We start from the raw sequence: 14,992 nt of genomic DNA, 5'->3' as shown, positions 1-14,992 counted from the left end.
ACATAGAATACTTTGAAAAGGGAAACGTTAATATATATTCGAATAAACGAGAGTGTCACAAAGGCGGTGGGATTTGAGTTGAGTAGTGGAAAAGCGAACTTTCCAGGTAAGTGATGGACAAACACATGAACAAAGACAGCAGTGAAAATGGACGCACTGTGCACAGACCACCTAGAAGGTTGGGTACAAGTGAAAAGACTGAATAAAGAGGAGAAACAAGAAAATGTCATTTAAATGTAGTGGGCCCTGGAAACCACTGACTCGCGGACTTGGGAGATCCATGATACAAAATTTCTCTGGCAGTAGCGGCCAGATGGATTAGATGGTAGAGGGACCACTAGGGAGATAATGAAAGGGAATGGAACAGTGATGACAGAATACTCAGAAAGGAGGACGTTCGGAATCTGCTGCAAAATGCCTTTTAAAAGACTTCAGAGGATTGTAACTGAAAAGGTGAATTAAACTAATGTCTTTATCTTTCAAATAACTGCACTGCCTCACACAAATGATTGTTATGTTGAGAGGTGCTGGAAAGAGGCGAAAGCTCTCGGAATGGTAGCTTCAAGGCATTTTTTTTTCGTGGAACTATCCGAAACAATGTAACATTCAGTGTCAAAACATTACATCTGGATCAGAAGGAAATATTTGAAATTGTTACGTATGTTCTGAAACGTGCCTATCATCTTAGATTTCACTACCCAGTCACATTAAAGCAAAACACACACGTAGTATGGGGAAATTTTCTTCATTTTTAATTTACAGCAGAAAGAATATAAAGCATTCAGAAAACATTTTCCATATTTTAAGGGCAATTCAAAACATTTTGCATGGTTTCCAGCAGCTGAGTTCTTCAACAGATCCATTGATTCAATGATGCTTTACATGCACAATTACAAAAATAAAACTTACAAAAAAGAAGACATCTAGACTAGTTTTACATGCAAGTCTCAGGGACCCCCCATTGGGCGCCAACTACTGTGTGGAACTGCCATAAGCGACCGTGCAGCCAGAGAGGGGTTCGTGTTATTGTCTTTTATTTCGTTCACACAGTACAGCTGATTTCGAATGGGTAACAAGAATAGCAATTAAATCTTCAGGAGATAGAATAAGATTAGCTATTAATTTTATAATGAAATCCTACTCCTGGCACTTGGGAATTCAGATTATCCAAGAAAGCTGCGCTTACCTATCATCTTATATTCGAAATTAAGATTCATAACCAAGAAAAAGCGGTCAGAAATGCTTCATTTCAGTGGAAGTGCATTTTTGCCTCACCTAGGATTCACAGTTGTACTGGTAGGTTACATCGGCAGGCTTTAAACCTACTTCCTATCCCCTCCATGAGAACCTTCTTAATTCTATGGAAGTCTCTATCATCTGTAATTTTCTAACGTATTCAGCTAATAATGTAATGTGAAACATTAAAAAAATATATATGTGAGGGTTAAAGCAAATCCACTGAGGTCATTACTCTGGTCAAAAGATCAGTTATTTGTACCATAATAAATGGAATAAAGATAGCTAAAATTCAGTATTGATATGGGGTATTCTGAAAGAGCTGGCTTTCACATTCTGTTCCCATTTATGAATGCATTTGTGTTTGTAAATTACTCAGTGTCCTCCTATAGGTCAAATTGTGTAAAATAATAGGAATCTGGGGGACTGCAATAGCTGCAACATAACCCACACATTTAAAAACAAAATTGAGTCAGGTCAGTTTACAAATGTACAGGTGGCTACTAGTTGTGGGGCTGTCACTGTTGTCAAAGCTGATCACAAGCAGAAAGACATATACTGTACAGTAATTCGAGGTTGGCAGTGAAAGGAAGTAATTAAAAAACAAGTACAATTATAGAAAAGGCACCAAGAGCACTGACCCCAGTTTTTACCACAATCTTTTTGATTCGAACTTCCTTCCAAATACACCAGTTTAAAAGCTTATTTGTGAATATTTTTAGGCTTCACAACAAGCCTTGAGTTTTAACTCACAGTTGGCAGCCAGAACCAAGAAAAAACATCTCAGCTTTACACCAACTGATCCTCAAACGTAACCTGGGAATTTTAAACTGGCATCAGCAAATGCGAACTTTATTCTCTCAATTTAACATTAGTTTCGTTGTTAAAAGCATCAGATTTCTTTGGCTCCTTATTATGTGGAAATAGTAATATACCATGCCATCTCTAAAGACCAGTCTGCATCTTTTTCATTTTTAGTTATTGTTGTGTGCAATTTTAATACATTTTCTGATTTCCAGCAGGAGATATGGAAACGTGACATTTTTCTACTTTTCACACTATTTCTTTTGTCAGGTTTTTGATCATTCTAAGTGTTCTCTGTCGGAGTGAGTGGGTGGTGTTAAGCTACATACTGATTCATCTTATGATTATCCGTTTTGCAAAAGTAACTTAATTTTCTTAAGCAGTATTAGCATTCACATTACTTGGCACCATTGGCAAAAAAATTTTAAATAAAATAAACTAAACTCCTGGTAGCTAAAATTAAATGTAAACATATCCTTTTTTTTAAGTAATGTTACTCTGCCTTTTTTCCTAAGTCTAAATACAGTAGCTCTTTTTTTTTTTTTTTTGCAGTTTAGTCATGCTTTAGCAAAATGTTCTTCTAAAGAACATTTAAAATAAAGTACTCTTATAGTGAAATAAAGTTTTTTTTTGTTTCATTTTACAGACCATAGCCACTAATGCTTTGCTTTTGTTCATTTCTTTTTTCTTGATTTCATGCACATATCTCTTTGTTTTAATATATACAATATATACAAACAGTACATCCACATTTTTCTCGCTCATTCAGACAAAACTATACAAATAATTTTATCTTGCCATGTTATTGACCTTTGTGAATAAAATATTTAGCAATTAATATAATCCCTTTCAAATATTTTCTCACTTTTCATTTCTACCTTCTATATATACACAGAAACCGCTCAGTTTGGATGAGATATAGCCAAAAACATGGAATTTACTGGCCAGAACGCAGCACCACACTGATCTTTTAGGTGGCAAATGTCCAGGCAAGGTTCATGATTCCTTAGAATTACTAGTTTCCAAGGTTACTAAAAAAGGCTACATGCTTTACCACTTCTTAAGTAATTCTCATTGCACATGAAAGTAAGGCAAAAAAATTAAAGTGCTGAAGATGAAAAAGGGGACAAGATGATTACTACCCTCGCAGGTTCTTGGAAGGTGGTGGGGACAAGAAAAGAAGTTGAAACTCTGTGAGCTGCTTCTCATTATTTCCCATGCATTACCCGTTTACCACACACCTGCCCCTCTGCAAATTTCCACAAGACATTAAAAACCCGCAGATTTCAAAAGTTGCATTAAGTGTGCTGTAGAGATTAAAACAAACAAACACACAAACAAAAATAAACAGTGAAGAAAATGAAAACACACGGACCCAATAAAGATTTTTGTATGATCTAAGCCCTCCACTGAGAATCAATCCCAAAGATTCAGCTTCTTGGAAATGACCGGCAGGTGCAGGAACAGCATTCTTTTTTGTTGCTAGTATAGCCCCACCTTTTCTTATCTATATTTTTGGTATAAATATTTGTACAGTTCCACACGATGTTTGAATACAGCCCTATATGAGAAGGAAATGGCTTCTTCCTGAGAAGAGGAAGCCTCTTTCAATTCCTCCTGGTGTCTTGATTTCCCATGATCCAACAGAGGATTGAGTTCCAAGATGTCTTGCTGATCAAATTAAAAGTTGTCCATGAAAGTGCAAATGCAATGACCAAAACATTCCTGTTAAAATCCTGCAGCTGATCTCTCCAAAACTGCAGAGGGATTGTGTGTGTGTGTACGTGTGTGTGTGTGCGCGTGTGTGTTGTTGTTGCATGTCTCTGCTAAAAACAGAAATGAAAACAGTCTGAAAAGCAATGTCACATTGCTAAGGGATGCTGCTGTATGTCTTCAAGTTCCTTGGCCTTTTTCAATTCTTTCACTCTGGAAGAGAAACAAAACAAAACAGCAGGCGATAACTCTACAGTGAATTGTGACCGAAGAAAGGCAAGGGGTATTACCATTCCCTCTGAACTGAAAAGCCAAGACTAAAACCCTTTTGAGGACTGATGGCAAAAGAAACTCCTGTGAAACTGTTGGGGAAAATATTCAAAGATGTGACCCTTCTTAAGATGAAAAAAAAGTCATTCTAAAGCTCTGCTCTACATCAAGTGCTCTGAGAACAGAGCAAAATCAAAGTCTAATGTATTAAATCAAGTGTGACAATCACATGTTTATCTTCAGAAAAATTTATTTAAATAACTTTTTAGTCTGGTGGACCACGATTAATGTCCTATCACTCCATATAATGTAAATTAGGGAAAGCACATGCATTCATTTAGCTTTTAATAGACCTAAGGATTAAGCTACTATCACTTTGTTCATAGACTCAAGGTTGTTAGCTTTCTCGAACCTGATCATACATCTGTCCAACTCTACTCTTCACCCAGGATTGTGGACATACTTCCTTACTTTCCTCCCATCCCACATTGTAACTGAAAAAGACATTCAGGTTCCTTCTCCCAGTGCTCCCAGATGGACGGCTGTAGGTATGATACTGATAAGGTACTTTGTTCTATTATCAAACATATTGTAGTAAACAAGTTTAACTTAAACTGTTATAGACTGAGTCATGGAAAGTTCACATCAGCAAATTACTTATTAATTATCACTGCCAATCTGTAATTTTTCATATAAAAATCAGCTTCAGTTGTTTTGGACACGGCCACCTGATGTAGATGGGATGCTGGGGAAGCAGCTGTCTGCTGTAAGAGTATTTCTCTGTACTGACAATTACGAGCCTACCTTAATAGCAGAATGATCAAATGTAAGGCAATGCATGCTGTGTAAGTCACAGTTTGTGGTACTGTATACCATATAATAACATTTGTTTCCCAAAAATAGGTGTGAGAGGCTGATTTTAGCCAAATAGGGCAAACAGTTTCTTAGGACACCCATACTCTACTGCAACAGCATGACCAGGAAAAGTTGGATTTGTCATGGTGCTATACAGAGGTCCATAATCTCAAATATATTTTTCTGATTCTCTAAGAGTCTCTCCTGTTACCTTAAGTTATACCAGTAAAGTAAAACTTTTTGTTTTTGTTTTTTTGTTTTTGTTTGAGATGGAGTCTCACTCTGTTGCCCAGGTTGGAGTACAGTGACGTGATCTCAGCTCACTGGAACCTCTGCCTCTTGGGTTCAAGTGATTCTCCCACCTCAGCTTACCCAGTAGCTGGGAATTACAGGCACGTGCCACCACGCTCAGCTAATTTTTGTATTTTTAGTAGAGATGAGGTTTTGCCATGTTGGCTAGGCTGGTCTTGAACTCCTGAGCTCAAGTGATCCACCCGCCTCAGCCTCCCGAAGTGTTTGAATTACAGGCGTTAGCCACCAGGCCCAGCCTCAAGTAAAACTTGATGACAAAACTTGAAAACTTGGTAACGCTTGATAACGCAGGAAGAAAATATTGTGAAAAAACTAGTAATCAGTTATTGCTGTATTGAATAGGTTGAGAGTCTGGAATGGCACATACGCTATAATAGCAATTTAAGAAAACATTTATATTTACCACTCCAAGCAGAATCATTTCTGAGTATTCTGCGAAGTTGATATAATCTCTTCACAGGGAAGATGCTCTCTTTTAGAAGAAAAGCTTTATGATGTTATCATCAGTAATAATAAAAAGAATTATAATAGGTGAAAACTTGCTTATTTGTCTGATTTACTTACTACATACAGCAAGCCCTAGCTTGGTCCTAGTGTGATTTTTAGGAATGACAGTGACAGTGTATCTTTAAAACTATTGGATCATTTTTTTTGTTAACAGGTACAGTTAGAATGCATTGCTATGTTCATAAGTAGATTCAAATATCATTTAGTTTAAAATTTTATAATTAAATATACCATGTAGATTAATTTGGGTCATATTACAGTATAGAATTATACATCACTATAGGGCCCTAAATTTTGGACATGCATACTTGATAAGTAAATGACTTTTTAAAAATTGAAACATGCTATAGTCTGTTCAATTTTTAAACATGCAATATCTATACTAACATCCCTTTGGCTGGAAATGCAAGGCATGCACTGATGCCAGCTTTGCTTCTAGACATGCAATGTCTGTACTTGTGCAGACCTAACTGCCGAATTACCGTAACGTGTGCATGCTACCTCAAATGCTACCTTTTATTTCTGCACTAGCACAGAACTCATTCACAAATATGCAACAGTGACTCCATCACTGATGAGATGTCTAGAATTTGAGGAATTCTGAACTCAAAATCCGATAGCATAAACACAAAGATGTTATACATTCACCATTTTCCTAGAATGAACAGGAATGCTTCAGAAATATTAAGTTCATCGAGATGAAACAAAAAGGTTAGTGAATTATAAACCAGAAATGTTTTATGTGGTTTCATATCAAGAAACTATAATCAGCTGGTCAGGGTAGATATACCTTAAAACATTTTTCTTTTAGTTAAAATGGTCACATTTGTTTTTGCAGTTTTTTTTAGTGTCTTTCAGAACTAATAAAAAAGTTAAATTTTCATAAGGTTTTAAGGTTGCCATGTAAATAGTCTGCTATGAAATTAGTGACAGTGTCACAGGCCACTAAGTTAAGGAGAGGTGCATGTCCACACACAATATCTACGCGGGAAAAATGAGAACACTGCAATTTTCAGATATATTTTCTAGGCTTTCACAATTCCTGAGTTAAAGTGGAGAATTTAGTTCTTAGCTTCCTGATAAAGTTATCATAGAATAATAGCATTTTGACATCAAAATGACTTAAATGGCACAGACTTTTTTTTACAGAAAGTCGTTCAAGGAGGAATTAGAAAAAAAAGAAAAGGGAAAAATGAAAGAGAACACGTATTAAATTCTAATAGCTATACAACTTACTTAATATCTGTTACTTTATGTAGTCCTCACAGAACTGCCATTAGCTCCAATCTGTAGATGCAGAACCTGAGATTTATAGGAATTAAGCAGTCTGCCCCCATTCATACAGTTAATATAAATGGCAGAACAGGGAATTGAGCCCAGGTTTGTCTGACTTCCAAACCTATAGTTTCAACATTCCACTGCCTCTCCCAGGATAACACAGAAATTTTAAAAAAGAATCATATTTTATTATGTTTTCCAAAAGACTTTATAAGAAACATGCATTTGGAAAATTTCCATGGTATGAAGTGAAATTAACAATTATATTTTCTCAATTCTAAGGTATCATCTTTTATAAGACACTATATTGATTTTATTAATAAAAACATTCTTTGTCGGGGAAGACCCCTACACTAAATGTACTTACTGATTTTACAACACAATTATTTAGAATCCTAAAACGTGTGAAAAGAATGTGTCTAAGAATCAAGGAAGATTTTTAGTCTCATTCTCCAATTTGCAATTTACAGACCATATTAAGGTTAACTTACCTCTGAAAGTTAACATGAAATTGAGAGGCTTACTATCTGCCGTAGTGAAATCATAAATGAAGTTTTATGTTACTTGAGGGTAGATTATTAGGATGAGATGGTAGTGCTCAATCTTTGTTTTGTTTTTAAATCAAACGTCAACTGGATAAAATAATGTTTGAATGTTATATTGCCTCCAAAGAAAAAGAAAACTATGTAGCCAATGGGATTTAGAATAACATATACTAGAATTTTCAGAAATAGATGTTTCAAATCAGTGTTTCAAATAGCTAAATTTGAAATCACCTGTTATTAGTTAAGGACATGAATGATTATTTAGGCAGATGTTAATTAAAAATAAATCTTTACTGAAAAGAAGGGTACAAAACAGAAGTTTAACCATTATCATCTCTGGGTGATTCTTGTTGCTTATTTGTATTTCCAGAATTCACTACAATTAGTATGTGCTGCTTTTGTAAGAATAATTATTCCTGCTTGTTAGCTTTTATTTTCTTTCTTTATTTAGAGATACAGTTGCCCAGGCTGGAGTGCAGCAGCACAGTCACAGCTCACTGTGGCCTGGAATTTCTGGGCTCAAGTGATCCTTAGCCTTAGCCTCGAGTAGCTAGGACTACAGGCACACACCACCACACCTGACTAATTTTTAAATTTTTTGTCTACAAACAAGGGATCTCAATATATTTTCCAAGCAGGTCTTGATCTCCTGGCCTCAAGCAATCCTGCCTCAGTCCCAAAAAGTGCTGGGATTACAGGCATGAGCTGCTTGTTAGTCTTAAAAAAAAAAAAAAAGAAAGAAAAAGTGAATTAGATGGTTTTCTATCCATCTGTTACTAATTTGTCTTACAAATGCTGTGTTCACGTTATGTAAAAACAACTGAAAAATTCAGTGAAAGGGAAAAATTCAATTTTACAGATCAAAACCAACATCAATGGACTGAACGGTTTCATTAACATTACCTACGTTGTAAGCAGATTTTACAGTACACAAACTTGGTAAATAGAGACAAGAATTTTTGAAACTGAAATTAGACTTGAAAATCCAGGACCTGTGGTCACCATATCTATAGAACTTAGAACACAGGTGCGTGATAAACTTTTGTTATGTTACACAAACTTAGCTAAGGGTTACGGAGTACTTGATTCTCTTAAGCAATTACAACTGTTAGACTCATTCAGGTCTAAGAAAGAACTGAACCTAAAAATGTCCAGGTTAGCTAAAAAACAAAACAAAGCAAAAAAAACCCATTATAATTGCACTTACTTCTAAATTCCCTTACACAGAAGACAGGCAAAGCAGTCTTCCCTGAGCCCATAGAGGCAATGCAGGACAGAAGCTATAGCTTCCACAGGGCCAGGCTAGACAGCTATATGGCCACATTCTGAACTCTTTCAGTAACTTGCAAAGTAGAACTCTTACTGGCTCAGACTTGCAGTAATTAGAACAGCAAGACTGACCTGTGACCATTCAACTATTAACATTAAAGATAATCCCAGGATCTCCCAAGCATTCTAGGCTGAGAATAATCACCACTCTGGGATACTGCTGTAGTCTCAATTCCCCCCTCCCCAAAAAGTTGCATCATAATGTACTGAAGTGATGTAAGCAACAGCACTGAAAGCCAGCAAAAGCCCACAGGGTTTACTTCCATCAGACGTCCAATGATCATTTATGAGTCAATGAAGTAGGCCTGGTTCAGAAACTTGTAGCAAACAATGGCTTCATGGGTAAAGCGTAAGGCAAAGCTGCTTCATTACATCCACTCAGTGATGCTCAGCCAGAGAAATGTCTCATGAGTCAGTGGAGTTCAGCGGGAATATTCTCGCAATGCTGGACGTCAAAAATAGGGCAGCGGATGCGGCTTTCTGATTAGTTACCTGTTGCTCTGAGAGCTGCAATAGCTTGTGGGGAATTTAGGAAAAGAGAGATCTTGCCATTTTCCAGAAATCTCATTTGGATTGCAAAACAAAAAAGACAGAGAGGCCCAGTAAGAATGACACAGAGCATGTTGTCTGCAATTTAACACACACCACTGTGTTCCAAAAATATTCATTTCCTAAAAGAGGCAAGTGAGACAAAATTACTTTGAAGATTTATAATACATCCACGATGACACATCCCACGTTCACGTCTTCTCATGAACACATCGGGCCACTTGGAAACTACGCCTCAAGGCTACGGAAGTGTGAGAACACGTTTGTTGACCCTAGAGCACTGTTTACTTTTCTCAGCACACTTCCCGGCATTGTTAGAGAACTGTCCCTTGGATAAAAGTGTACATAACACAGCCAAAAGTGTAAGCATAACTTTCAGAACTTGGTAATGACCCGGTGCAGCTATGACCTGGGGCTGTTCTGAGAAGTGCACGGCAGAGCTGCTCTGCTGAGACCACTACTTACCAGCTTCTGGCAAAAGTGTTTGGAAACCCGGTTCTCAAATAAAGAGAAAATATGTTGTTTATAAATATGTGACCAAAAAGTGTTATTTCTTCTTCCTCCAATTAAGGTTTTTATTCCAGTAAAATAACTGCACCTGCCTTTACTGAACACAGGTGACTAGGCCAGCAGTTTATAAGAAATAGGTTATTTAAATACTAGAATTCCCACTGCTTTTAGTAACACCTGTAGTGATTGTTATAGTTTATAAAGTCTTCTCACAGAAATATTGTCTCACATAGGAAAAGGAGGACTTTGTCTAGAGACTGGTGTTCAGAGTGGTCTCTCTCATCTGTGAGAATACTTTCTACTACCCAGGAAAAATAAATGTTTTAGAGAAGTGGAAAGTCATTTTCTGCCTAGAAAAAGAGGCGTTTTAGTTTTTAGGTCAAGTAAGTCTCAATATCTTGAGGATAAATCTGTTATATAACTTAATTATTTGCTAACATGCAAGGTATCCTGGTTTTTCTCTATGCACCTGAATAATATCCTGTTAGATATACTCAAAATCCAAGTGAAAGTGTATTTTTAGCAGATGTACTTTAAAAGTTTATTAAACTGTAAAAATCCTTCAGTCATTTGCTGATAAATCGCTTTTGTTCATTTAAATAACCTCTGTGTAAAACAAAAGTTCCTCCTAAATACAGCTATTGTGTCCAAGACAAAACAAAAACCAAAAAAGAAAAAAACAAAACAAAACCCAAAAAACAAAAAACCCCAAACCCTGATGACAGTATCAAGAGTATGTTAATTTCACTTTAAGTTACTGGATAAATTAAGAGGTAAGCCTGAAGGAAAGAGGAGAAAAAATATTTGGTGCTTTCTCTCAGGCTTCCTCAAAGCAAAAACTAAACATTTCAAGACACAAATGGTATTTGCTGATTGCTCTGCTGCTGGAATTCATCCGTTGTGTCTTAATTCTGCATTTTTAGATTTCCCTCTGCTCCACTGACTTAGGAGTTTGGGTCAATATTAGTGTTTTACAAATAGGCTAAAATGTAATTCTGTAAGTTTTCAAATTTCCTGCCTGCCTGCCTTCCTTCTTTCTTTCCTTCCTTCCTTCCTTATTAGTGTTTTATGAATACTGTCCCTAAAACTTAATAGTTTTCAAATTTTCTTCCTTCTTCCTTTCCTTTCCTTCCTTCCTCCCTCCTCCCTCCTTTCCTTTCCTTTTCTCTCTTTTCTTTTCTTCTTTTCTTTTCAACAGGGCCTCACTCTGTTGCCCAGGCTGGAGTGCTGTGGCACGATCATAACACATTGTAGCCTATATCTCCTTGGCTCAACTAATCCTCTCACCTTAGCCTCCAATAGCTGGGAAAATATTACTTTCAATGTATAAACCATAAATGTTTTAAATATGGCACACTTCACAAATTAACAAAATAAGTATATTATCTTCTTTAACATAATTTCCGGGACTATAAATCTTCCTCACAGAATGCTCTGCCTCCCAAGAGTAATTTCAACTTGGGGATTGTTAGAGGGAGTGCCATTGTGACTTCTCTGATGGAAAAACGAGGGAGAGAAGATCTTATTGGTAATCACACAAGGCCATATATACGCTGTTCCGCAGTTCAGAGAGTTAGCTAAATATCACCAGGACACAAGGAACCTGGACGCTTCTCAGCCCTTCTCTCTCAAACTTTTGTAGACGTCGTGAGGCATAAGGGGCATCATGAGATTCCAACTTTCCATGCATGAGTAGGAGTTTTAGGAGTTCACAACAGAATGCAGCAGGCATTAAAGAAATGAAGGCTGGGACTCTGATTTGCATTGAAAAGCACCTTCTGAAAATGTGCTCTTAAAAATGGTCATTAACACACCAAAAACTAACAAGCTTCAAAAATGCGTAAGCAACCACCTCCCGTAAAATGTTGTCCTTGCAGCAGGCGATATTAATTGCATATAACATGCAAGATACTACAACTTTAAGTTAAACTGAATACTAGGGCATGCATCTATTCTCTTGGAGGTTTTTTTTTTTTTTTAATGGAAAGAAATATTATGTATATGTATGCAAAGGGTGAGAAGGAATGGGGAGGAAATGGAGATTTTTGTCCTCTTTTTTTGTTACATTTCAAAAACAAACATCTCTGAGCCAGCTCTATCATGTGGGACCTGGACTATTTTAATTGAGAACAATTCCTAATTCTAAAGAGGATTAATTAGTTAAGTTTACATAGGAGTATAGCTGCTTATTTTCCTCAAAAGATGAATTTTTCCTTTAGCAATTATTTACAATTATAAATAGATAGGGCTTCAAATCTTTAAAATCTTTTAAGGCTTTTTTATTCCCCTTTTGAGACAGTCTTGCTCTGTCACCCAGGCTGGAGTGCATGGCACAATCCTGGCTCACTGCAACTTCTACCTCCTGGGTTCAAGGGATTCTCCTGCGCATGCCACCATGCCCAGATAATTTTTGTATTTTTAGTAGAGAAGGGGTTCCACCGTGTTTGCCAGGCTGGTCTCGAACTCCTGACCTCAAGTAATCCGGCTGCCTCAGCCTCCCAAAGTGCAGGATTACAGGTATGAGCCACCACAGCTTTTAGATCTAGGGTTAAATTCATTATTACGAAGAACTTATAAAAACTAAATTTTCCTATCATCAAGTTGGCAAACTACAACTTGTGGGCCAAAATCCAGTCCAATGTCTATTTGTATAAATAAAGTTTTATTAAAACACAGCCACAGCTATTCCTTTATGCGTTGTCTGTGGCTGCTTTCCTGCTACATTAAAATAACTGAGTAGTTGGGACAGACTATATGGCCCCCAAAGCTTAAGGTATTTACTGTTTGGCCTTTCAAAAGACATTTGCCAACCCCTGGGTTAAAATATAATAAAGATTAGCATCAATGTTAGTATAGTTGGATGGGAAATATTAGCAGTCTTAAGATTTTTTGAACTATGACCTTTTCTCAGAATCTTAAAGGTGACTAAATAAAGTATTAGTATAAGGTTAAGAAGACGGGGCACTGAATATAGTCGAGTTGGCAGAGATAATTCCCATGTTATAATTTCAACTCATTTTCTCTCAAGATTATATATAATACACAAGTTGTCAAATTAATCTAAATTCATTTAATTAGATTTTGATGAATTCTATTCCTGCCCCCCTCCCAACCTTTTTTTTGAGATAGGGTCTCACTCTGTTGCCCAGGCTGGAGTGCAGTGGTGTGATCACAGCTCACTGCAGCCTTGACCTCCCAGGCTTACGTGATCCTCCCACCTCAGCCTCCCGAGTAGCTGGGACTACAGGCATGCCCCACCAGGCCTGGTTAATTTTATGTTTTGTAGAGATGGAGTCTCCCTTATGTTGCCCAGGCTGGCACTGAACTTCTGGGCTCAAGCTATCCTCCCATCTCAGCCTCCCAAAGTGCTGGGATTATAGGCATGAGCCACTGCACCTGGCCTATTCCTGGCTTTGAAAAACTGGTTTTCTGACACTACATCTTTTATCATAACTCAAACACATTATAGTTGCCTCTGGGAGACTTTTGCGTCTTGCCCTGCTTACAAATTAGCATCATATTCTAAAATCTCAGGAACTATAATTACTCACTGTAATTTCTTTAAGATTCAAAGCCTATTGGAATCTCTACTCTTAACTGTTATACAGAATATAAATATTTAAGACACTTTATACCACATTTTCATTATTTAGCATTACCATCAAGTGCTGGAATTCCAGTTCACTCGCTATTTTATAATGAAATGTCCTGGGTTTGTTCTGAAAGGGCAGCTTTGTACACTGACTTACCTCACAGCACCAGGGAGGGAGAGATTTAGAAAATGAAAGTATACAGCAGGGTACAGGGAAACAACCATTCTCAATAAGAAATAGATTTGTTTAAAAAATAACCCTAGTACCACCTCCTAGTAAGCCTCCTTGCTTTGGAAATTTTGACAAAGTAGCCGTTGAGAAAATTTCACGTGGCAAATTATCGTAATCATAAAAAGCCACCTGCTGAATGTTTTCATCTTAACACAGCCTTATTTGGCTGTGGCCGTGGCCCGCCAGCCATGTTTGCATCCCGGAGGCTTCCTCCACTGCATCCTAGGCATACCCTGCAGTGCCTTCCAGGGGCCCTCCCTTTTACTCACTCATGCATTTGTACATTTAATGTATGTGACTGCTCTCCTGTTGTATAAAATAGTGTTAGTAATTAGGGTTAGTTTTTATTTGATTTGATTTCATTCAAAATGGATGTGAAACTTACTGGCATACCTAGGCTGCAGCCCCATGCAAGCAAGCAAAAAGCAAAATATTGAAAATGGAAGAGAAGAGAAACTGGCTAGCAGGCAGCTAAACTCACCCTTTTGTACAGCCTATGGTCCACCAGGGGGCTTTAGACAGTAAAACAACACCAGAGAGCTATTAGCACGTGAGGGTCACAACAGAAATCTTATAAATAGCTTTATTTCAACGAAAAAGAGTATCATGTGGTTTCTTTTTTGGAAAGAAAGGAAAGGAGAGTGATGGTGGGGTATGTGAAATGAGCAGGTAGAAAATTCACCAATTTAAGTCTTAAAAAATTGGAGTCACATGACTTAGAAATGGGATACTTCTGACTGATTCCTGAAGCTACTATCTACCTACCTTTTTGAGAGAGTATCATATGAGGTTTTCTACCTTAATATAGATTTTAATGCTTCTAGGGGACAACAGACATGACAGTTTCTTTTAAAATAACATTAAATAACTCAACCCTGAATGAAAATAGGATTACACACATCCTAAGGAAAATATGAGTTTAAAACAAACTTCCAAGATAGATTTTCAGAATTTCTTGAAGGTCCTTAATTGTACATATTAATTGAATATACAGAAATGGGAAGTGAATACTGATCTTAGTCAGTATACACCAATTATTAAAATTTGCCTATTTTTCTAACATCTGAACTGCAAATGGTCAAGTAAAGAGCCAGTAACATTTTTTATTTTATTTCAATTAATACACAGAAATCCAGAGCCCGTATCTATGTTCTCTTCATAATGCACTTTCTTGTTATCCATCTTATGAGGTAATTACCAGTTAAAATATAAACTTAAGGAAGGCAAAAATCTTCATGAAATTTTTCTCTACCAGTTTAC

General features: G+C 36.9%; 1 protein-coding gene across 18 annotated transcripts in view; it reads right to left on the bottom strand.

Moving 5' to 3' along the window:
• Nucleotides 1-729: 729 nt before the first annotated feature.
• CAMTA1 (calmodulin binding transcription activator 1) overlaps nucleotides 730-14,992 on the bottom strand; it is a 964,678-nt gene continuing 950,415 nt past the window's right edge. For 10 of the 18 annotated variants that reach the window (XM_064363183.1, XM_064363184.1, XM_064363186.1 and 7 more), the window contains 2 exons: nucleotides 14,214-14,244; nucleotides 730-3,966 (listed from right to left, as the gene is read on the bottom strand). In XM_064363183.1, the coding sequence (XP_064219253.1) occupies nucleotides 3,934-3,966; nucleotides 14,214-14,244 (64 nt within the window). In that variant the 3' untranslated portion in view covers nucleotides 730-3,933. The remainder of the gene's footprint in view (nucleotides 3,967-14,213; nucleotides 14,245-14,992) is intronic. The other 8 variants (XM_064363187.1, XM_064363188.1, XM_064363190.1 and 5 more) reach the window with 1 other exon arrangement.

The sequence above is a fragment of the Aotus nancymaae genome, unplaced genomic scaffold (genome assembly GCF_030222135.1).
Source record: "Aotus nancymaae isolate 86718 unplaced genomic scaffold, 86718_ANA_hifiasm-v0.15.2.pri h1tg000053l, whole genome shotgun sequence".
In the NCBI taxonomy this organism is placed as follows: Eukaryota; Metazoa; Chordata; class Mammalia; order Primates; family Aotidae; genus Aotus; species Aotus nancymaae.
The sequence above is the reverse complement of the archived record's forward strand: the minus strand, read 5'-3'. Positions and strand labels throughout refer to the sequence as shown.